General features: G+C 40.8%; 1 protein-coding gene across 1 annotated transcript in view; it reads left to right on the forward strand.

The window, feature by feature from the left end:
* asic2 (acid-sensing (proton-gated) ion channel 2) overlaps positions 1–25,857 on the forward strand; it is a 610,335-nt gene that overhangs the window by 494,171 nt on the left and 90,307 nt on the right. Inside the window, exon 4 of the mRNA XM_072248947.1 lies at positions 23,847–23,997. Coding sequence (XP_072105048.1) covers positions 23,847–23,997 — 151 coding nt within the window. The remainder of the gene's footprint in view (positions 1–23,846; positions 23,998–25,857) is intronic.

The following is a 25,857-nucleotide window of genomic DNA, read 5'->3' on the forward strand; positions in this document are numbered from 1 at the left end:
GTTTAATAGAAGTGGTTTGGTAGAATTATATATTTACAATGGAGGCACATCTCAAATGACAAGAACACCTCTGCACATCCAAATATCTTTTAGAGGAATCCAGATGCACAAAATATTCTTCTTTTAACATTATATTAAGATATGGCTTTCTCTGCAGATAATGGCTCTTGTTTCTGCAGCTTTCCTTGCCTGGCTTGAAGAATGGTTCTCAGTTCTGTCAGCTGACTGCTGCCCACATAACTTATGATTAAAATTAACATTCATCCCCTAACAATTCAAACATGAGCTTTTGTAATCTTCATTTATAATATGACCACTATCTATTTCATTGTCCTTGACCACCTTTCTTTTCCAACATAATACTTTTTGTGGTGATTTGCAAGGTTCTTTAAATATTCCCTGTCGATTGTTCTTTTTGTTTTGTTACCTATAGGTACTAGTCTGGAAATATCTGTTCTTAGCTGCTGGGCAGATTCAGGTCTGTTTTCTGGTCAAACAGGAAATTGCTAGGAAATAGTCAACTCAGGAAATTTGCCCTGTATTTCACATTTTACCAACTGATTCAGGAGGAGGCCATTTGGTCCTTTGAGTTCATTCACCTCTTAAAGTACTTACATCAGTTCTGATGCATATTTCACTTGGAACTCAGGTTATTGGAACTCTGTAGGAAGGGAAGTGAATTCCACAAGGGCATTCTGTCCTAAAATCACCAAAGGCGCAAAGCATGTTGTTGCTTCTAAGGTACTCCAATAGATACAACAGCTTTGGGATTCACATTGACTTTAACTGATTATTTTTTTTCTATTTTTTATGTTCCTTTTATCTCATTTAGTCAATTAAGCATGAATTTATTTGGATTTTTTCTTTTGAATATTTGTACCCATTATTTGTTTATTCATCTCATCTGGTATTTATCGGCTCTTGCCCCTTAGAGATATAAGCTGGCCCCATATCTAAGTAAATTCCTGTTTGGACACATCCTGTTGGTAGACTGTAGTATTATCAGTTTACCACAGACCATCTTCGTCTCAACACAAAAGTTAATCGTACTATTATCTATCTTATGATAATGATTTTTAATATCTCTTAATGATTGTTTAATTTTTTTTTGCTTTTTAAGTACATGTTGAACAGTTATTTTGTGACTGCTATTCGGGAAAAGATCTTGAACCATTAGGATATTAATAAAGTCTATTTCGTTACTTATGACTATTTCTCCAGAAAGTTGCTTTCTTTTACACTTGAAGAGATTTGCTCATCTCAATCTGACTGAAAACTAAAATAAACATTGAGTCCATCCTGATTTAGCTACATGTAAATTTATCTTTTGCAACAATGCAAATCTCACTTCATCAGGTGACCTCTGCAGAGCTTTCCTAGGTTTACCTCTTTCTTAACTTTAATCTTTTAGCATTGACTTTTCTATTCTTAGGTCTTGTAATATCCTTCCTCATCATTAATTCCGCCTTTGTCATTTTCCCCAGCTTCTCTGTAGCTCTCATAAATTATTACTGTCTTGCCATACAACACCTGCCAAGTGTAACCTCTACACCATCAATTCACATTTAACACACCCTTCTAACTTTAATCCTGTACAAGTACTTATTATTTCTTCTGGTTTGGTTACCTCTATCCTTTTCCTTTTTTTCTTTACCTGTGGTCTTTAAAACACAATTTCTGTCTGTTGGTCTACCTTCATTTGTTTTGGAACTACTTTTTCACATTGATTCTCCCTTTTTCACCCACTTACTAATTTTGTCCTTGCAGCCACCTTATTTATTCTTTCTCTGTTGCATGTCTAGTTCTTGTACAGTTGCTTCCCTTCTCGGACTGTCTTATAAGATAGAATCCCTCTTGCATCTTCCTTTCAGCCATGTGTTCACTGCTCTGATTTCCTTATTACATCATTTTGCACATGGCTCAGAAAATAATCAAGAATTTATAAAGCTTGAAGCCCTATTCTTTAAGTGGACACCAATCATATCATGCTTACCAAACAACTTAACTTGCCTTCATTTTCCTCATTTGTTGCTCCCAGTGGAATACAACCACTGGATCTCTCTCTCTCCAACTCTCACCCTCACTTTTATTTTTATTTCTCTTTTGAGTCAACGTTTTTTGTGACAGTTGCATGAGGTACGAAAAGATCAGCTGTGAGGGTCACACATAACTTATCATGGTTCTCAGTATACCACCATGCTGAAATGTTCAATATGTAGCCAGCATTTAATAGGTCTTGCATCAATCAAAACTGAGATTGTTGCTACTCAATGAAAGAATTTTTCAGTGATGGCAAAGAAATGGAAGAGTTCTCCCAAAATGACCAGAGGGGATTGGAAGGGTTCAAGGAGAAAAGTACAACAGTTTGCCAGGAAGGTTACTGTAATATACAATTACTGGCCACTTTATTAGGTACAGGAGTGGCCACTGAGTGTATGTTTGTGTTCTTCCGCTGCTGTAGCCCATCCACTTCAAGATTCAACGTGTTGTGCATTCAGAGATGCTCTTCTGCATACCACTGTTGTAATGCATGGTTATTTGAGTTACTGTCGTCTTCCTGTCAGCTTGAACCAGTCTGGCCATTCTCCTCTGACCCCTCTCATTAGCAAGGCATTTTTGCCCACAGAACTGTCACTCACTGGATGTTTTTGTTTGGTTTTTCACACCATACTGTATAAACTCTAGAGGCTGTTGTGTATGAAAATCCTAGGAGATCAGTTTCTGAGATACTCAAACCACCCCATCTGGCACCAACAATCATTCCACAGTCATGGTAACTGAGATCATATTTCTTCCCCATTCTAATGTTTGGTCAGAATAACTGAACCTCATGATCATGTCTGCATTGAGTTGGTGCACCTGACTGGCTGGGTAGATATTTGCATTAACAGGCTGGTGCACAGACATACCTAATGAAGTGGCCACTGAGTGTATCTATGTAGTCTATGAATAGGGGAAGATTGCAATTGTGGCAAAAGCCATTTCTATCAGCCTAATGGACTGAGGAAAAAGAGATCTTGGTGCAGAAAACTGTGAGAGGTGATATGGACTAGTAGCAGCAAACTGGAATAATCCTCAGATTAGGGAGCTGAGAGTGATTCTGATGTCCCAGAACAAATCGATCAAAGCATGAGCATCAAGTTCCATTTGAGGTCATGGAGGTTTCAGATTACACTGAAGACAAAGAATGCGTTAGCTCTTTAAACTGCACCTTCTGGGTCACCCTGTAATAGGAAGGACATAGTTAAACAGGAAAGAGTGCAGAAAAGATTTATGAGGATGTTGCCCTGACTAGAGGGCCTGTGTTATAGGAAGAAGTTGGCCAGGTTACATCTTTATTCCTTGAAATATAGGAAAATGAGTGGCAACCTTATAGAAACGTTTAAAATTATGAGAGGCACAGAAAATGTGGACAGTAATAGTCTTTTCCTCAGGGTAGGGCAGTCCAAAACTAGCAGACATACATTTTTGGTTTCAATTTTTGATTTATTAATGTCACATCTATCAAAATACAGTGAAAAGCTTGTCTAATATAAGGGGAAAGAAAGAGACCTGAGGGCAACATTTTCATGCAGGGGGTGGTGAGTATATGGAATGAGCTGCCAGAAGGAGTGGTTGAGGTAAGTACAATAGTCTCATTTAAGAAAGATTTGAGTATGTTTATGGAGGGGTGGGGCTTAGAGGGATATGGGTTGAATGCAGAAAATTGGACCGAGCTTGATGGGCAGTGTGGTTGGCATGGACTTGTTGGGCTGAAGGGCCTACATCCATGTTGTATTGCTCTGTGACCCTAAGTGTGATCAGTAACATTGTGAGTGCATAGGAATTGTCTTTCATTTCAGGCCACATTTGAAAAATTCACTGCAGACGAATTTTGCACATCACCGTACTGTTAACTTGACTAATTTGCAATAACACTAAAACACAGATCAACAGTTTTTAAAATGTGTGGCTGAAGTTCATATGAACGACTACAAGTAATGGAGATAGTAGTACATTTCCTTTACTACCTACAGCAGACATCCATTCTGATCAGAGATTTTTAACTTTATCTTCCACTTAATAAGCACTCCATTTAAAAACCTTTCCCCGTGAGGTAAGAGTTCATCAATCTAGAGTATACAAAATAAAAACTGCCTAAAAAAGGAGAAAGATATATCTGCTGTCAAGATAGTTCATGTACCGCAATATATGTCTTTATTAAATTTAATTTTTGTCTGCACTTCTTTGTCTTTGGAATCTTCATCAGTTTGGCTTAATATCGATTCACTTTTAGTCCAAAATAACATTGTCCGAACCTCTTCCAGGGATTTGAAAATAGAATTTGGCAAACACGTAATCGTGGATCAATACTTAATTTTAAATAACAATTTCTTTCTGATTGCTGACTGCTCTGGCCTCTAGAGGTGCAGCTCAGTTGGTATGAACATCACTTCCTGTACATAAGCTTTTTTTTATATCATTTCCTGTGTGGTTAGTTTTGATTCTATTTGAAGCACATGGTGGAAAGCTACACATCTCCATCCATCCTTTATTTGCCCTTGAAACAGCAATATCTGTGAATCGTAAGTTTTTATTAATATTGGTAAACATTTAGTAGATATATTTTGAAGGAAATATTATGTCTAAATTTATCGTTGCACCACAAGTTTGCTCTTGTTTGCACCGGTTGTTAGAATAATCGACAATATTAGTATATTCAGGCGGGTGACAATTCTGTATTGAATTTAATATGTATTTTACTTAACTCTCTACAGTTTCACAGTAAAGAGATCTCATTAAACACCCTGAAGAAAGCTTCCGTCTCAGGTGATTTTTGAGAAGTTGTTTAGCTCACTGCATAGCTGTGTACATATGCACAGTGAGGGCAGTAGAGTGAAAAGATAGCTCGTCTTCAGAGGCATCGCCCACGGACTGGAGACACGTCTGAATGTCGTAGATGATAATGTCAGCTTCCGACCCAAGCAACATCGATCGCCAAGGCCTGGAGGTAAGATCAGAATGTGGCTCATCTGTTGCGTCTTTGCGATGCTCAAACAAAATCACAATTAGCATAGTTGCAGCATGAGCTCGCGCCAAAGCTGAAGCGGCAAGAAAGAGAGCAGCATACGCTAAGCGCGAAGTTGAGATGCAAGTGGAGAAAGCTCGTATAGACATGGAGAGAGCACGTGTAGAGACTACACTAAATGCGTTCCAAGAAGAGTGTGAAGCCGAGGCTGTCTTAGCAGAGGCAAAGGTGTATGAAGCAGCAGCTGACTTAGACAGTGGTATGTCTACAACCAGAATCAGTCGCGTTTTGCTGTCACAACAGCCAATGCAACTTACTAAAGAATATTTCCAAACACATTTTGGCTATAAAAATGCTCTACAAGGAGAAGCTGTCCTCGTCACTCAGCCAGCATGTCTTTCACATGGTCCAGGTATTGACAGTCAAGGTCTACAGCAGCAAAGATCCAACCACTTCCTTCTGCAGTTTTACCACCGGAAAAATCTCAGTTAAGAGTTTCTGCTGATGCCAATCCCATCTGCACAGACATAGACAGACTGAACTTCCATCCATCCCAGGACACGTATTTGGCAAACTAGTCTCCACCATGCTCTCATTCAGGAGCTGCAGGTGCATTAGATTTGGCTTGGTATCTGGCTCATCGAGACCTGGTCACAGCGAGACTAAAAGTGTTCAACAGCCAGTTTTCTAGATATCTGTCCTGGAAGTCAAGCTTTCACAATGCCATGGAAGGACTAAGTCTCAAACTCAGTGAAGAACTAGACCTCCTCTGTAAATGGCTGGGTGAATGTCACTGCAACATGGGCGAAGGGTTAGAGCAGTTCACATTAGTAATCCCAGGGGTTTGCAAGTGATGTGGCAGAGACTAGACAAAATCCATGGCTCTCCAGAGGTAATGGAAGAACCTCTCTTCAGTAGACTTGATAATTTTCCAAAGCGCTTACACAATGAACCACAGAAGTTACAGGAGCTTGCAGATCTGTTTTCAGAACTATAGTCGGTAAAAACTGATGGTTACCTACTAGAACTGAGAGGAATGGACCTATAGTGGAGTAACTACCAAACAACATCCAAGAACTGTGGATAACTAAAGGGTTTAAGTATAAAGTGAAACATCAAGTCCACTATTCATCGTTGTCATTTTTTGTGGTATTTGTGCGCCGACGTGCAGAAATGCGAAATGACCCTGGTTTTATGCTCTCAATTTCGGGTAACACATCATTCAAAGAGAGATCTTCAGCAAAAGCATGGGAAATCAGAGCCCCTATCACAGTCAACAAAACTGAAGTAGAAAACACTACCATGAACCTTGATAGACGATGCCCTGACAATAAGAAGCCTTGCACCTTAAGGAAGTGCAGAGGGTTCAGAGCAAAACTGCTTGCAGACCAAAGAAGCTTTCTAAAAGTGCACTCAATACGTTTCAAATGTTGTGCTTCAACAGCATACCAAGCAAAAGACTGTGAAGCTATCATATACTGCACAGAGTATAAAAGTGACCAGCACATATCAGCACTTCATTCAGGGCCAGCACCTTGTACAGCTACCGGTTCCAGCAGAGCAGGACAGGGAACCAGCTGATCATCCATCAGATGTAGCTACTTCCTCATGCCCAGAGGTATGCAGCAAATCCTGCTCTAATATATATCTAGTCAACATCTGCCCAAAAGGATACACTCAGCAAAAAAAAAATAGAGGCATATGTGATAATTGGATGATCAGAGCAATGTGTCATTGTCAAAATTAACATCTTTTGACATACTCTGTATTCAAAATTCCATTTCCCCATGCACTCTAAAGACATGCTCTGAAACATCAGATCTTGTCAGAAGAAGAGCCGGTGGCTTTGTTATGGAGCCAATAGGAAGGGAGGTCTGCTAACTCTTGCCAACTCTCATTAACTGTAACCATATTCCCAACAACAGGGATGAAACCCCAACTCCTGAAGTGACACATGGTCATTACCATCTATAGCTCATGTGATTCCCCCACTTAACACTTCTGCTGAGATTTTCCCATTGCTTGGTAGGGGAGGGGAAGGTGTCTGCATACCTTGCCAAGCCTCATTGAGTGTGACCATATTCCCAACAACAGGAATGAAATCACAACTCCAGAAGCTGCAAGCGGTCACCTTGCATCAAACATGAAGTCTTCCTTTGAATCATGAGCAAAGAATTTAGCAAAGGTGAGCCAAGCAGTTGGGTAGCTCCTTTTCCTATCCACTCTCCACAATAACTCCTACCAAACACAGACAGCAGGCCCTTAGTTAACTCATGTCCCTCAGTCACACATTAAGAAGGAAACCAGAAATGAAAGATCATTATGTGGAGTTCATGGAGAGATTCTTCAGAAACAACCATGCTGAGCCAGCTCCTCAATCAGATCCCAACAAAGGAAACTGGTACTTGCCCAACTTTGGTGTTTACCACCCTCATGAACCCACACAAATACGAGTTGTCTTTGATTCAAGTGTGCAGTTAAACATAAAAAAAATAGGAAAACCTATAGCACAATACAGGTCCTTCAGCCCACAAAGCTGTGCCAAAAATGTCCTTACCTGAGAAATTACCTAGGGTTACCCATAGCCCTCTATTTTTCTGAGCTCCATATACCTGTCCAGGAGTCTCTTAAAAGACCCATTCCACTCTCTGCATACAAAACTTACCCCTGCTATCTCCTCTGTACCTAAGTTCAAAGGCATATCACTGAACAATATGCTGTTGTTTGGTCCAGACCTCAATAACAGTTTGCTCAGGATCTTCATGCGCTTCAGAACTGAATCCGTCGCAGTGATGGCAGACATCAAACAAATGTTCCATAGCTTCCTAATGAGAGAGGATCACTGAGACTACCTCAGGTTCTTGTGGTTTCATGACCAAATGGACAATGACATTCTGGAGTACCACATGAGAGTTCATGTATTTGGTAACTGCCCCTCGCAAGCTGTGCCAATCTATGGCCTTAAGAGGACAGCTATTGAGGGAGAGAAGGAATTCGGGACTGAAGCACAAAGGTATGTAGAGAGACATTTCTATGTTGACGATGGTCTTAAATCATTTTCTAGTGCAGAAGAAGCTGTCAGCGTGCTGAAAGCAGCACAAGACATGTTGGTACATCTAATCTTAGACTGTATAAAATTGCATCTAGCAGTGCTGAGGTCATGCAAAGTTTCCATCTGAAGATGCGACCAAAGGTCTACAGAATATTGATCCTGGACAGGACCTCCCGACTATGCAGCACAGTCTGGGTCTTGGATGGGACCTCATTATCGACACCGTTACATTCTAGGTTGCTGACACCGGAAGGCCCTGTATGTGTGGTGGCACGTTATTGACTGTCAACAGTCTATTTGACCCTCTTGGACTTTCTGCTCCAGTCAGTATTCAGGAACACTTAGTGTGAAGAGAGTTGACCTCAGACACTTGTGGATGGGATGACCCTCTCCCTAAAGTGAAACACGATCAGTGACAGCAGTGGTGTTCTTCCCTTCAGGATCTTAAAGGCTTAAACATTCCAAGAACCTACACAATTCCACTATATCCAGCCCAAAAGAAAGAGTTCAGCATTTTCTGTAATGCTTCAACTAAAGCTATTGCTGCTGTTGCATACCTGAAGGTCACAGATGCTGTGGATTATTCCGGGCAAGTCAAAGCTTGCTCCCAACTCAAATCTCACTCTATCAAGGCATGATCTTGGTGTTACTGTTCTAGCAACTGAGATGGCAGAGATGATAACTGAAGAGATGGACACAGAACTAGAAGGTATCAAGTTCTTTACCAACAGCAAAGTTGTGCTCAGGTGTACATTTAAAGAAACAAGACTCTATGCTTATGTACATAATAGAATCCAACGTGTCAGGTGATCATCCCAGAACCGCCAATGGATCCTGGCTAATCATGCCACAGGAGGGCTCCAAGTAATCAGCTCACTCTCTCCTCATGGTTACCTGGCCCAGAATTTCCTGCTGATCCTTAACAGGAACATAGTCAGCAGGAAACCTCTGACTTAGTTGATCCTGCGGCAGATGATGAAATGCGTGAAGTGTCAATCAATATTATTCATTTATCACTGCTCCAACTTAGCAGTGCATGCTTTGAGCATTTTTTAAGCTGGAAGTCACTTACCTGGCTCTCACATATTACTCATTCCTTTACAGGAGTAGTCAAACACAGCCTTTGCAATGGCTTGCATGTTTGTAAGCAATCTTTCAGTGCAGAGCAACTGAATTGGGCAGAGGTTAGAATTCTTCTTGTTGTTCAAATACAGATTTATGCAGAAGAAGTGCAGTGCATCACAAAGCAGGAATCTCTTCCAAAACAATGTTCTCTTAGTAAACTCTGTTCTTTTCTTGACTCAGATGGGCTACTGCGAGTTGGAGGATGTATTAAGAAGATACAACTCACTTCACAGCTAACTCACTCAATTGTCATTCTGTGTAAGCTCCATGTCACCTCTCTGCTATTAGACACTACCACGAGCAATTATGTCATCAAGACCAGCATTTTCAAAGTGAGAACGGTTAAAGACTGGGTAGTAAGACTGTTTTGAAGAACAGTCTCTGAGACTATCCTTCTTTTCCCAAAGACTTAATGAAATGATCCCTTGGCTTTTGGTTTCAGTAGTCAAGTTTGACATCCTTTGGATGCTAGGCAGGGAGTGTTCGGTCCTGTAGAGGCATAGCTCAGTTTGTATGAACATCATTTCCTGTACATAAGCTGCTTTTTTATGTCATTTCCTGTACTGGTTAATTTTGATTCTATTTGACCCACATGGGGGAAAGGCATGCATCTCCATCCATTCTTTATTTGCCCTTGAGACAGCATTATCTGTGAGTATTCAGATTTTGTTAATATTGGTAAACATTTAGTAGATATATTTTGAAGGAACTATTATATTTAAGTTTATTATTGCACCACAAGTTTGCTTGTTTACACTGCATAGTTATGAAATGTTGCATACGTGTATTACCTTGGTTAACACCAGTTGTGAGAATAATTGGCAGTATATTCAGGCACACAACAATTCTGTATTGTATTTAATATGTGTTTTACTTAACTCTCTACAGCTTCATAGTAAAGAGAACTCATTAAACATCCCGAAGAAAGCTTTTGTCTCGCGTGATTTTTGCAAAGTTGTCCAGGTCACTACATAGCTGTGCACATGCACACTGTGTGCCCTTTTCCCCCTAAAAGCATTTACTAAAATTCAGAGCTGGCTGAGAATATACAATGTTTGCTCATCAGGCAGGCATAGGAGAGCCTTGCATATTGATCAATCATATCATCTAGTTATTAAAGTCATCCTTCAGGGTGATTTCTACAAACTGAACTCAATTGTACAGAGAATGTAAACTGAAGAGCAGATACTAAATATATATATATATACAACAGTATAAATATATTAATTTGGAAAATGATTGGCTTAAATTTCCATTGATTGAGCAGTTTAGAAACCTTATCTCTACATTCAGACTGATAAGGCTCCAGAGGTTAATGAATAATGAAGCATTCAAGCTGAAAAATTGATAGATTAGTATTTACAAGGATTTATAAAATAGAAAACAGAGGTAGTGCAATCTGATCTAAGTGCACTTAAAGTGTTTTGACTGTAATTAAACCTTTTAATGTCACTTAAGCAGATAGTCAAGAAACCTATTTCCCATTATAATAAATATCTTGAGTTACAGTAGATCAGTGTACTTTTCTTGGTTAAGTATTTAAACAACAAAAAAAAACATACAACCAAAAATACAGTGGATTCTGGTTAATTGGGGCAGCTATTTATTTTGGAAAACTCTTAATGAACAAAAACTAGTCAAGAAAATAGCCGGGATTCCCTTCATTTATTGGGGGAAACTATGACACTTCATTGGGACAGGAGACTGTTACCAAACAATTTCTAACTAACGTCAGTCGTGTGCACTTGTATGGCCATTTGACACTACACTGTGCTCAGAGAACACCTATTAAATGGCATCAGTTGTGCATGATCCTGTTCAAAAAGCAGTGATTTTTGTTACTGATAGTTGGTGAGAAATAGGCAATGAGATAATCCAGAACTGTTTTGCTTGCTGCGGATTCAAACATTGAGACTTCGAGATACCAGAAATGGCCAGAAGTGAAAATGAAACTATTTCACTAGTTCGAGTTAGGAACTATGAAGAATTTGAAGGTAACGACAATAATCTTGAATGTTACATTGAAAATGAAGATTTGGAGGATGCAATCGTCGAAAACATTCTATGAAGGTAGTCCATAAGTACCTGCACAAGTTGTCTGCACTGAATTTGTTGATTTACAGTCAATCAAAAGAACACAACAGCATACACTGGATGAATTCCTCTGTTGATAACTATTAGGAACTAATACACAGTTTTATAGTACAGTTGCAGTATTGATAGTGTTTTAATTGTTCTGTGTTTCACTTAGATATATAATTTTTTACCCATGAAATGGTTAGTTTGACTTTTTTATACCTTTTTAACTATTTCCACGAAACTTTGGCTAATTGTGGTAGCCGCTTAATTGGGCCAAATTATACTGGTCCTGATGTGTCCCAATTAACCAGAATCCATTGTATCTGGATGAAACAATTATCAAAACTGAGAATGACAAATTTGATTAAAAGCAAGGTCCACAAAATAATCTTTCATTTGTACTTAGGAGCTAAAGGCAATTAATAGAAAAAGGAAGAAGTACTGGAGGTACTCAGCTGGTCAGGTAGCAGCTCTGGAGATAGAAACAGTTAATGTTTGAAGTTATAGAGCTTGCATCAGGACTGGAAAATCCTTGATAACTGTTAAAGGCATTTCTCCTGGCCTGCCCTAATATCAAAATTGTCAAAACTGATATGTTTTAAAAACCTGTTAAAAGTTATTAAAAACTATATACAAACAAGAATTAACAGTGGGGTAATAGATAGAGCTGCTTTCACACAGACCCAGTGACCTGTGCACAGAGTTTGTATGCTTCCCCTTTGACAGTGTATGTTTTTCTTGAATGCTCTAGTTTCTTTTTGCATCCAAAAGATATATTGATGGCTTAGTTGGCTGTGTAAATTGTCCCTGGTGTGGTTGGGTCACAATCAGGTTTATTATCACTGACATATGTCATGACCTTTGTTCTTTTGTGGCAGCAGTACAGTGCAATACATAAAAATTATTATAAGTTGCAATAAGAAATATAAAAATAAATAGCACAAAAAGGAAGCAAAGTAATGTTCGTGAGTTCATGGACCAATCACAAATCTGATGATTAAGGGAAAAAAAATGTTTGCTAAAGATGTGTGTGACTTCAGGCTTTTGTACCTCTTCCCTGATGCAGTAATTTGAAGAGGGCATGTCTAGATAGTGAGGGACCTTAATGATGGATGCCACCTTCTTGAGGCACGGTCTTTTGCAGACATCCTCGATGGAAGGAGGCTACTGTCCATTTTGGAGCTGGCTGAGTCCACAGTCCTCTGCGGTATTTTTTAATCCTGTGCGATGGAGCCTCCATATCAGGCGATGATGCAACCAGTCAGAATTCTCTTCATGATACATTTCACTGATGCCTAGGAACTTGAATCTGCTCACCCTTTCCACCTTTGACCCCTTGATGAAGACAGATGAGTGCTCCCCCAACTTCCCCTCCCTAAAGCTCACAATCCCTAGGCCTTACTGATGTTGAATGCAAGGTTGGTGTTACAACACCACTCAACCAGCTGATCTATCTCACTCCCGTATGCCACCTCATCATCATATGCGATTCTACCAACAACATTTGAGTCATCAGCAAATTTATAGATGGCATTTGAACTGTGTCTAGCCATTCAGTCGTGAGTGCAGAGAGAGTAGAGCAATGGGCTAAGCACGCATTCTTGAAGTTCACCAGTTTCGATTGTCAGTGAGAAGGAGATGTTATTTCAAAACTGAACTGACTGTGGTCTCCCGGTGAGGAAGTCCAGGATCCAGTTAACGAGGGAGGTACAGAGGCCAAGGATTTGAAGCTTGTTCATTAGTACTGGGGGGGGGGGGGATGATGATGTTGAACACGGAGCTGTAATCAACAAACAACAGCCTGATGTAGGTATTGCTGTTGTTCAGGTGGTCCAAGACCAAGTAAAAAGCCAATGAGATTGCATCTGCTGTTGTGGCAGTTGGCAAATTGCAGCAGTTTCAGTCCTTGACAGGAATCAAGTCTAGCCATGACCAGCCTCTCAAAGCGCCTCATCGCAGTAGATGTGAGTACACCGGGCAATATTTGTTGAGGCAGCTCAGCCTGCTCTTCTTGGACAATGGAGAATTGAGATGAGTTGATAGATATGTGATCGAAAATAAGTGAGGCAATGGAATTAATGGGATTGCTCTGAGAGCTGGCATTCTCTCAGTGGGCTGAATAGTCTTCTATGTTGTAATAAAATATGAAACTACAACATTTTTTGAAAACAACTAAGGATAAAAACAATTCAACTTCAGATTGCGGCTCCTGCCATTGATCTCGCCGGCTCCAACACCTCAGGGCATATTCAAAACCCGGACTCCAGCAACGACCATGGACACCTTCACAGCGATAGCGCAACCACCAACTGCGACTCCAGCCTTGAACTCCAGGCCGGGTCTTTATGTGCTGCTGTTGTGACTCCCGTCTCCCCTTCCCCCACCACCACTCTGCAACCTCGTCTCCCTTAGATCCCACCATCAGCTCCTGGGCCCTCGGAGGCTCCATCTTCCTCTCACCCCAACCCTCCCCTCTCCACTGAACACCAGCCTCCCCCCTCCCCCCTCTGATCCGAGCTCTCAAGATTCCAGCCTTGAACTCCAGGCCGGGTCTTTATGTGCTGCTATTGTGATTCCCGTCTCCCCTTCCCCCACCAATACTCTGTAACCCCATCTCCCTCAGATCCCATCATCTACTCCTGTGTACTCAGCGGCTCCATCTTCCTCTCACCCCAACCATCCCCTCTCCACTGACACCCCCAGCCTCCCCCTTCCCCCCTCTGATACCAGCTCTCATCCGTGCCGGGTCTTTACCATCTCCTCTGACCTTCAACTCTCTGAGGCAGAGCGTTCTGTCCTCAGTAAGGGCCTCACCTTTGTCCCCCTTTGCCCACACCTCAGCGAGTTCCGTGTTCGCCATGACGCGGAACTCTTCTTCTGCCGTCTCCGTCTCCGAGCCTACTTCTTTGGCAAGGACTCTCCCATCCCCACCGATGACCCCTTCTCCCATCTTCAACCCTCCTCCTCTTCATGGACACCCTGCTCTGGTCTTCTGCCTGCTCTGGATCTCTTTATTGCTAACTGCTGACGGGACATCAACTGTCTCGACTTCACCACACCTTGTTCCCATTCCAACCTCACTCCTTCCGAACGCTCTGCTCTCCGCTCCCTCCGCACTAATCCTAACCTTATTATTAAACCCGCCGATAAGGGGGATGCTGTTGTAGTCTGGCGCACTGACCTCTACCTTGCCGAGGCACAGCAACAACTCGCGGATACCTCCTCTTATTTATCCGTCGATCGTGACCCCACTAAGGAGCACCAGGCCATTGTCTCCCACACCATCACCGACTTTATCCGCTCAGGGGATCTCCCATCCACTGCTACCAACCTTATAGTTTCCACACCTCGCACTTCCCGTTTCTACCTCTTACCCAAGATCCACAAACCTGCTTGTCCTGGTAGACCTATTGTCTCAGCTTGCTCCTGCCCCACCGAACTCGTTTCTGCATACCTCAACACGGTTTTATCCCCCCTTGTTCAATCCCTTCCTACCTTTGTTCGTGACACTTCTCACGCTCTTAAACTTTTTGATGATTTTAAGTTCCCTGGCCCCCACTGCTTTATTTTCACCATGGATGTCCAGACCCTATATACTTCCATCCCCCATCAGGAAGGTCTCAAAGTTCTCCACTTCTTTTTGGATTCCAGACCTAATCAGTTCCCCTCTACCACCACTCTGCTCCGTCTGGCGGAATTACTCCTTACTCTTAATAATTTCTCCTTTGGCTCCTCCCACTTCCTCCAAACTAAAGGTGTAGCTATGGGCACCCGTATGGGTCCCAGCTATGCCTGCCTTTTTGTTGGCTTTGTGGAACAATCTATGTTCCAAACCTATTCTGGTATCTGTCCCCCACTTTTCCTTCGCTACATCTACGACTGCATTGGCGCTGCTTCCTGCACGCATGCTGAGCTCATTGACTTCATTAACTTTGCCTCCAACTTTCACCCTGCCCTCAAGTTTACCTGGTCCATTTCCGACACCTCCCTCCCCTTTCTAGATCTTTCTGTCTCTATCTCTGGAGACAGCTTATCTACTGATGTCTACTATAAGCCTACTGACTCTCACAGCTATCTGGACTATTCCTCTTCTCACCCTGCCTCTTGCAAAAACGCCATTCCCTTCTCGCAATTCCTCCGTCTCCGCCGCATTGCTCCCAGGATGAGGCTTTTCATTCCAGGATGAATAAGATGTCCTCCTTTTTTAAAGAAAGGGGCTTCCCTTCCTCCACCATCAACTCTGCTCGCAAACGCATCTCCCCCATTTCACACACATCTGCTCTCACTCCATCCTCCCGCCTCCCCACTAGGAATAGGGTTCCCCTTGTCCTCACCTACCACCCTACCAGCCTCCAGGTCGAACATATAATTCTCCGTAACTTCCACCACCTCCAATGGAATCCCACCACTAAGCACATCTTTCCCTCCCCCCCTCTATCTGGTTTCTGCAGGGATCGCTCCCTATGTGACTCCCTTGTCCATTTGTCCTCCCCAATCCCTCCCCACCGATCTCCTTCCTGGCACTTATCCTTGTAAGTGGAACAAGTGCTATACATGCCCTTACACTTCCTCCCTCATGACCATTCAGGGCCCCAGACAGTCCTTCCAGGTGAGGCGACACTTCACCTGTGAGTCGGCTAGGGTGATATACTGCATCCGGTGCTCCGGATGTGGCCTTCTATATATTAGCGAGACCCGACGCAGACTGGGAGATCGTTTCGCTGAACACCTACGCTCTGTCCGCCAGAGAAAGCAGGATCTCCCAGTGGCCACCCATTTTAATTCCACGTCCCATTCCCATTCTGATATGTCTATCCACGGCCTCCTCTACTGTAAAGATGAAGCCGCACTCAGGTTGGAGGAACAACACCTTATATTCCGTCTGGGTAGCCTCCAACCTGATGGCATGAGCATTGACTTCTCAAACTTCTGCTAACGCCCCACCTCCCCCTCGTACCCCATCCGTTATTTACAAACGTATTTATATACACACATTCTTTTTCTCTCTCTCCTTTTTCTCCCTCTTTTCCCCTCACTATACCCCTTGCCCAAACTCTAGTTTTTCCCCCCTCCCCCTTTTCTTTCTCCCTGGGCCTCCTGTGCCCTGGGCCTCATATCCTCTTTGCCAATCACCTGTCCAGCTCTTGGCTCCATCCCTCCCCCTCCTGTCTTCTCCTATCATTTCGGATCTCCCCCTCCCCCTCCCACTTTCAAATCTCTTACTAGCTCTTCTTTCAGTTAGTCCTGACGAAGAGTCTCAGCCCAAAGCGTCGACTGTACCTCTTCCTAGAGATGCTGCCTGGCCTGCTGCATTCACCAGCAAATTTTATGTGTGTTGCTAGCAATTCAACTAACTATTTTTAAGTGTGTAGTGACAAAAACTTGTTTCTTTCCCGTCTTTTCTCTCCATTAAAATGGATGGAAATATTCAGTTTTTTTTAGTAGAAAGCTGGCAAAGAATGGTCAGCTAATTCAGAATATATGCACATGTCTCTTAACCAGACTATTACTTGAAGAACTAATTAGTTGATCCAGCAAGATAATAAAGGGCAAATGAAGTGATCAGGTTTCCTAACAATTCTGTTTCCAACACTGGACAGGCCCAGCTGTGCTGGTGTACCCTGCACTGGACTATTACATACTCCAAATTGCACCATGTTACCCTGTTATCGCACCAGCATCTTACAGTGCCTCGAGTCTGCTGAGTATCTGTATATTCACATCTGTGGTCAGGCTGTTGGAGAAAAAAACTATGTAATGAAAGCAGAATTATGTCTGTGCAGCAGGTGGTTAGTTGAAATTAGTCCTTTGATTCAAAGTGTCTTCCATTTACACAACATAATATAGAAATTCGTCTTTTCCTACATGTGCTCTGAGTTGCACCCACCACATTACACAATCTAATGGAATCAGTGAATGAGCCAATGAGGTGATGACATTTCAAGAAATCCTACTATGCTTAGTTTCCATCAAAACTTTCAACAAATAAACATTCTGTTTAACAAGAATGTGTTTAGGCATGTTCTAGTATCCAATTAACCACAGAATTGCATACAGTGAAGTATTCACATTGAATTTTGAATTGTAGTTGGCATTTTACCATACAAGAATAAAAATTGTATTGAAGTAATTAAATGTTGCTTCATTTTAAAATTGCACATGAAAGCTATGGGGAACAAGACCCTATCACTTAATTTTGTCATTGAATAGGAAGCAAGCCGACTTCAGATAAATTGATGTGATATGGAGCAAAAAACTTTTTTCACAAGCATGAGTCGTTTAAAGAAATATTGAAACTTAATATTTGCTCTTAGCTATTCAAATGAAATTTTAACACACAGAAAATTGCTGATCTTTGACTGCTTCTTTGCACCGTTTTAATCCTTCATTTAAAACAGTGACCCACAGACATAATATTGTCCACATCTTCTTTCAGATGCTCTGGAAATGGTTTCACGTTTCCTCACACGTTGGAGGCCATTCAGCCCATTTGCTGTAAACAATTTACCGACTCACCATTAAGTCTTTTGGATGTGGGAGAAAATTGGAGCAACTGGGGATAGCAATGCAGTCACAGGGAGAAAATGCAAACTTCCCACTGAGATCACCAGGGGCCAGATTGAATCTGGGTTGTTGAAGCTGTGACACAACAACACTAGCTTATGGTGGTATTGATCAGTGCTTTGAAGCATGAACATAGATCATAAATACCCAGCCCATCACACGAACCTAGCTCCCCCCTAGTGACTCTGTCCACACTCCAGCTACCTTGGGAAAAGCACCTCATATAACCAAAGATGTTTCCCAGGCCAGTAATTTGTTCTTCTCCCCCCGCCCCTCAGGCCGAAGATATAAAACCTAAAGAGCACGCTAGACTCGAGGTCAGTTTCTGTCCTACCATTATTGGACTCTCATATGCTAATAGATAAACTCTTGAGCTCCATCTCCCAAGCTACTTTGTTGAGGCCCTTATGTTTTATTTGTTTGTCTGCACTGCACTTTCTCTATAGTTGCATGACTATATTCTGCATTCTGTTTTCTTTTTACTGCCTCAGTATAATTATGTATAGCACAGTTGGTTTGGATGGCAGACAAACAAAATCTTTTCACTGTATCTCAGTAAATGTGACTATAATAAGTCAGCCATTGAACAGAGAAATCAGCAACAAGGAGCAAATGCAACATGGCGACAAGGCAACATGGTTGCAACACTAAAGAAACCTCAGTTTGAAACCATCAGCTTTGCTTTATTATCTGCAACCCTCAATCCCCATCACGGTAAAAAAAAAGCAAGACCACAGATTCCAAGTCAAACGCAGAATGGCTTGACAAATCTCAGCAAGATTAATTGTTCTGAATAAGTCATTTCAGGATATCCACATTTGGCTGTACACCACGCAGGACCTGTTTAAATAGTAAATTTTGATGTTTAATTCAAAGTGCTGGCATTTCTGATGAACTCATAGTCAGTATGCAATAAAACTAGCCAATTTGAGAGGCTTGTGATGAATAATCACAAGATGGTCCCAATGAGAACAACCACATATGGAAGATTAATAAAATAAACAAATATTTCTTGAAATTCTGTACATGTATAAAGATTTTTAACCAATATTCCACAGATGAAAAGACTAAAACAGGTGCATTTGTATGTTACCTTCCCGGACATCAGAGCATCTCAGTGTTGTAGTCTTGGCAGAGCCAGCAGTCGATTTACACAAGCAACCCACAAATATCGAAAAAGGGAAAACTTAGTAGAAATTCTGCATTTAGTAATGTTGTTTGAGAATAAATGTTGCCCAGAACATTGAGAGGGCTCCCCTTGTACTTTAATGAGTGCCATGGGATCTCTTAGATCTACCTAATCAGGCAGATGGAGATACAGTTTGATTACTGTAATTTTTGCCAGTGTGCCATTCTCATGGTACTTCATTGGAGTATCATCCAAGGTACATGATCACACCTCTTGAGACTATCTTGAATCTTTAGTGTTCTGATTCAGAGTGATGAGATCCAATGTTGGAACCTTGTGAGGTTATTTCAATGGAACAATGTCTCCTGGGAAATATTGTTCAATTTAAGTAACTTGATCAACTAAATGTTTGAATGTAGCTAAGAGAAAAATCATTCTGGCCAAAATGATTTTTTAAAGCAATGAAACCACTCCATTTGCAAAGGGTCAGGTGTGATTCATTCAGTTCCATTCTAATCTTTCATTTAGAAGATAACTCTAAGTTTCAGTCAAGAGGTCTAATTACCAAGCACAACTAACAGAAATTTGCATGCTGTTTCAGATGGGATGTTAGATTGAGACACTCTGAAGTAAATGTGAAAAATGCCATGGCTTTCTTTTAAGAAGAGAACAAGAACAATCCTTCATATCCTGGAAAACGTTTATCCATCACTGAGGATCAGTAAAAACAAATTATTTCATCATTACCATATTGTGTGTGGGGGCTTATGGTGTGAGAAAATGTTTCCTACATTACTAGACTTCAAAATTACTTCATTAACTAATATGTTTTGGGGCTTTTAAAAAGTAGGTAAGCAAATGCAAGTCTATCTTTTCAGTAAAACTCACATGACATACAGTGGGAAAGGAAGTGAATATCAATTGTTTCACTTAGTTAAAAGAGCCTTTACTTTGTAATGCCAGTGTTAGGGTGGTCAAAGTTTCACTTCCTGATCCTTGCATTTTGAGAGATCACAGGAACTACACTAACTGAGAGAATTCCTTCAAATTGACCAGGATTTGAAAGATTATTAAAGGCTTTAAAGCAAAATTAACATAGTTTTTTAGCGCATTCTACTCTGTCACTCCATTCATTGTATACAACCACAGAGTAAAATATGAAGAATACTAAGACAAGCAACCAGGTATGTTACAATGGTTAATTCTGTTCCAGAAATACCACAAGACTATGTCTTGTTCATAGTTTATTAATGCCCCAGTTAATATCAACAAGCCACCAGAATGCTCTGCACAACATATTCCAATTAGATTTTACCAGATTGACTTATTGTGTTGCAGCACATGAGCTGAGTTTAGCCAGTCTCGCACTGTCCTTTCCAAAATTCAATTATTTATGCCAGGTGCCATGACACTGCGCTGTACCTGAGGACCTCAGGCTGAAATGACCATGATCTAATGAATCCTGAACACTTTGATTGGATTATATATGGCAGGCTAACTTACAATGCTGCACTTGGAAAATGGCCAGGGGAGCACCAAATAATCTGCCCAAGATATGGTCATTTGTTTAGTGTGAGCATCATTGCATTTATTTTCATATAAAATGGATCTGGGGAAAGTGAACATAAGCCAGAATGAAGGTAAATAGAATAGCTTAGTCTTTATTAAAATAAAATTGAAACACCTCTCTATTGATCATTTTTTTCTTGCCACCAGTTTATTGATCCATTCTGCTGATTAATCTTATGACAGGCCAATCTCAGTCCATTTTGGACACATTAAGTCCAGAAATGAAATTCATTGACACGTTGAGAAAATTGTTAACACAGAAAATATAACTTTGTACAATGAACTTTATAATTCAGTCTAAACAATGGAAAGAATTCCATCCTGAGAGATATTTGGGCATCTTAACTATAGATGTGAGACATGTTCATGCCTGTGTGAATTGGCATGAGTATTGCAGTATTTGTGGAAATCTCAACAATAATGTCTGTACAGATATTAGAAAGAGAATTTGAGAGTGGAATGGAGCTTAGTGCAGCATAATGTCCTGTTAATATCTCGGGAAGGTTTGCTGAAAGAAGCTCAGACATTATTCCAAGTGTGGTTGTTCCTGTTCGGTGCAGGAACCTAGAGCAAAACAGAAGTCTATATGGCTGCTTGATAATGAGTAATACTCCAGGTTCTGAAAAGGGACTTATAGTTGTGGCATGTGTTTGGAACAGTGTGCCAGACTTTATTCCACTCAGCGCAGAGCCCACTCTCTACAGACGACACAACAATGTTTTTGTATTCCTGATTTTTTACTGTTGCTCAACATAAAAACATACACAAGCAATAGACAGGGAAGGACCAGGAGACCTGTCCCATACTCATGGTGACTGGAGCTCCAGTGCTACATATTTTCCAATATCTTCCAAAGTCATATAATCTTATGGAATTACAAAAAAAAACAAGGAATGGAACCAAGTTTAACAGGCAAATGCCATTCCAAATCACTCAGGCAATTTAAACCAATTAAGAGAATCACGCTGGTCTTTCTTAAATGTTAATCCACATGTTTCATATAATAGAATCACTAGCCAGCTGGTGATGTGATGGCATCAGTGCCGGACTTCAAGGTGAATGGTCTTGAGTTTGAATCTGGCTGGCTCCTGTCACGCTTTCCATCTGTGCTAGGTTGAGTGTCGAACTAGCAACTTGGCCTCATAAAAAAAAGTTACATGCTACGGAAACGGCAAAAAAATATCGCTCAATGCACCACAAGGCATGAAATGGAACAACAACAACAACAATACAATCACTGCTCCTGCACTGTTCAAAACATTTTGAAATACAGGGAGGATCTTTGTATGTCATCCAGGCAGATTATGCCATACATATATATGTTGACATTGTAAAAATGTAAAATAATGCAGATTATAATGTAACAGAGAAAGTGCAGTGCAAGTAGACAAATAAAGGGCAAAGACCACATTGTGATAGATTGGGGGATCAATAATTCATCTGTCGTGGATGAGAGGTTCATTCAAGAAGCTGATGACAGTGTAACAGCAGCTGTCCTTGAGTCTGCTGGTACTTGCTTTCAAGGTTATGTATTTCCTGCCAAACAGGAGGAGGTGAAGTGGGAATCACCAGAGTGGGAGGGCTCTTTGTTTTCATTGAGTGCTTTACTGAGGCGATGGGAAGTGTAGGCAGAGTCACTGGAAGGAGGCTGGTTTGCGTGATGGACTGGGCTGCATTCACAACTGCAATTTTTGAAGATCTAATTAGTTTGTAAGTAAAGGCAGTGTAATTTGTAGGTCTGTAAAATTGTGCAATTCAATGAGCCAAATGGCCTAATTCAGCTCCTATGTCTTATGGTTTTATAGCTTCCTGGTGGTCGTCTTGATGCATTCTTTGAGTAGCTCTCTACACTCACACTCTTCTACCCAATTCATTAGCTTGATACTTGGTGTTTACTCCAATGTATTTGTTGTAGTTCTCTATGATGTGGTTATACTTGCTGGTGGTTATCCAGCAGTATGGTTGAAAGCTGATATTCCAGGCTTTCTGCATGATGGTATAATTTCAAATGGGTTTCTACAATTTGGGAACACCTAGGCCAAAATTTTATATGAATACGATTTAACTTTCGAGTCATATCTTGGGTGTTCCTATGAAGTATATTTAACCAAAGATTATGTCTCATTTTGACAGGTAACGATTAAGTTTTCAAGCTCCAGCTTCATTGACAGCTTTTGGAAAATTAATTGACATGGAAAATAAACCATTGTAATATGAAATCTGAACTTAATATAAATAGGATAAAATTCATCCTGAGAGATATGTGGACATCCTTACTTTAGTTGTCTGAAATCTTCATGCATCAGTATGAATTGACATGTAATAAGTGAGCAAAGTCGAATGTTGTGATTGTAATGTGGAAATATTAGAATTTCTACTTAGCACAGAATCCTATGTAAAAATCAAACCTGATCAAAGTGAAATGTTACAGCATTTTTCAGACTGCAGCATCAATGACAGGAGGAGCAGCAATCTGCTACAGGAACACAGCGGGTCAAGCAGCATCAATTGAGTTAGGTGGGGAGGTGGGGGAAAATGGAATTGTCAATGTCTCATTTCGAAGCTCAGCAACCATCTATCATATCTCCTAATTCCACCCTTCCTCCTTTCCTATCTGGCTTGATCTGCCTGTCATTTTTCTGCACAACTCCACTCACTGTCCACCGATCATCTTTGGCCTCTGTTCACCACTCCCTTCTCCTGCAATCACAGTAGTTTCCAGGCTAAAATCAAAGACTGGGAAATAACATAAGATGTAGGAGCAAGAGTAGACCAACCAGCCCTTTGTACCTGCTCATGGTCATGATCATGAACATGCCTGAACTTCTACCTCATTTAAATTTTCCTGCACTATCCCTATAACCCCTGCTTCCCTTCATATCCAGGTCTGTCTGACTGTTTCTAGTGAACTCAATGATTGAGGCTCTAGGGTAGAGAATTCCAAAGATTCACCATCCTCATTGTGAAGAAGTTTCCACTCATTGGACTCCTAAATGACCTGGTCCTTTATCTGAGACTCTGATTCCTTGTTTAAGACTCCTCTGTAAGGAGAATCTTCCTCCCTCCATTCACCTTGGAGACCAAATGAATAACTAATGTTAACAGTTAATTTCTTTTGCTGAATTTCAAGCCCTACTCTAAGCATTCTTCCTTATTTCCTGCTCCAGGTTAACCACAATTTACAACTTAGTTGAATTTTACAGAAAATAAATAAGTATGAAAGTGGAGCTGAGCATAAAACTGTGGTGTATTGTATCATTAAGAAAGCTTTGAATGAAATTTAATGTGCTGTTTGATGTCTGCATTATTGCTTCTTTCAGCTGATATACCTGCCACCACCCTGGGGAGACTGCCAATCATCAGCTGTTAACACAGACTTTTTCTCAAGTTACAGTATCACAGCCTGCAGGATTGATTGTGAAACCAGGTACCTGGTGGAGAACTGCAACTGTCGAATGGTGCACATGCCAGGTAAGCAGGGAACCCCGTGCAATCTCCATATCTGTGACAGGCAAGAGGGAAATTGCAAAAAATGTTTAAATTAAATTGTTTAAATAATAAGATAAAGATTGATGAACTTGTGTGTAGTGACAATTGTCATTAAAGAATAATGCAAGATATCAACCAGTTGGAAATAAGAGAGGAGAAATGCCAGATAGAAATAAATCTGAATGAGTTTGAGGCTTTAAATTTTGAGAGGCTAGTTATTCGGGGGAAATATACAGAAAATGGCAGGATCCTTTGGGGCATTGATGTACAGAGCGATCCTGGGGTGCAAGTTCATAGCTCCCTGAAAACAGCAACACAAATAGATATGTGGAACAAGGGTACAGAGCACACTTGCCTTCATCAGTTGAGGTACTAAATATAAAAGTTGGGAAATCATATTCCAGCTTTATAAAACTTTAGTTAGACCACATCTGGAGCATTGTGTGCATTTCTGGTTGTTGCATTACAGGAAGGATGTGGAGTCTTTGGAGAGGGTGCAGACGAGGTTTACCAGGATGTTGTCTGGATTAGAGAGGATTAGTTATAAGGAGAGATTGGACAAATTTGGATTGTTTTCTCTGAAGTGTCAGAGGCTAAGAGGAGACCTGGTAAATGTATAGTATACACAATTATGAGAGGTCAATGGTCTGAGTATTTTTCCCAGGATGGATATGTCATATATTAGAGGACATAAGTTTATAGCGAGAGGAGGTAAGTTTAAGAGAGATGTATGAGGCAAGACTTTTACACAGAGAATGGTAGGTGCCTGGACCGCACAGCACACACCATGTGTGGGCAGGTGGAATTAGTTTAATCTGCCATGATGCTTGGGAGAGGCATCATGGACTGAAGGTCCTGTCCTTATGCTGTATTGTTCTGTTCCATGTTCTAGTGTAGTTTTGCTGGCTGGTTTGGATACTTCTCCACAGGTACAAATTCCAAGGGGTCAGTCATCTGTTTTTCTTCAAAACTTAAAAAAAACTCTCTGAATGCCATGTCCTTACTGTGAGTGAATATAAATGAAAATTATTAATTTAATAACTCACCAAAGTCATTTGGTACATGCCATTTTGTTCCCTAATGGGTTCCTTTTCCTGGTTTTCCCTTGCCTTCAATGTACTTATAGAATGCTTTGTATTTTCCTTAGTGTTGTATTGTGATGACATTGGGTTCCCTGTCTGCAAAGCCCTAAACTTAATTGAAGACTTTAAGCTCTATCTGATGTAGATATCTGCAAAATCTCATTATAAGGAAGTTATACTGTATCCATGTACTCTTCAAGGACTAGTTTACCTCCCTGTCTACTCTCTGTGGCAAGGTCTCACTGAAAATACGCACTACTTGAGTGGAGGGACACCACCCCCCCCCCACCTGCTGCCTGCCCCATAAAGGAGGAGATACTTCCAGCTAAAGAAGTAGTTTAAACATATCTTATTTTGTTTTTAATGATACATGCTTAAATTTAGACAAATAGTTCTTAACACGTTTTTAACACCCGCAGTAGATTTCTGATTTATAAAATATTTCCATATTGCAAAGGGTTTAAAAAACTACAAAGGATTTCCAAACACAGGTACAATTCCTACAAACTAAAAAAACATACCAACAAGTTGCAGAGGAACGAGTTGTCTGTTGCAAAAACCAAAGGCTGGGGACTGAATTCGAGTTTTTTCTGCCAATCTGTCTTTCTGTCATTCTCTGTGACATTCCTAACAATCCCCAGTGCTTCCTAATATTTATATTGTTTGTGCTACTTGATGATATCATATGCATGTAATGTCCAGATACCTTTGCTGGCACAAAATAATTTATACATATGGTCTAAAACCTTCTTAGGACAAT

The sequence above is a fragment of the Mobula birostris genome, chromosome X (assembly GCF_030028105.1).
Source record: "Mobula birostris isolate sMobBir1 chromosome X, sMobBir1.hap1, whole genome shotgun sequence".
Classification (NCBI taxonomy): Eukaryota; Metazoa; Chordata; class Chondrichthyes; order Myliobatiformes; family Myliobatidae; genus Mobula; species Mobula birostris.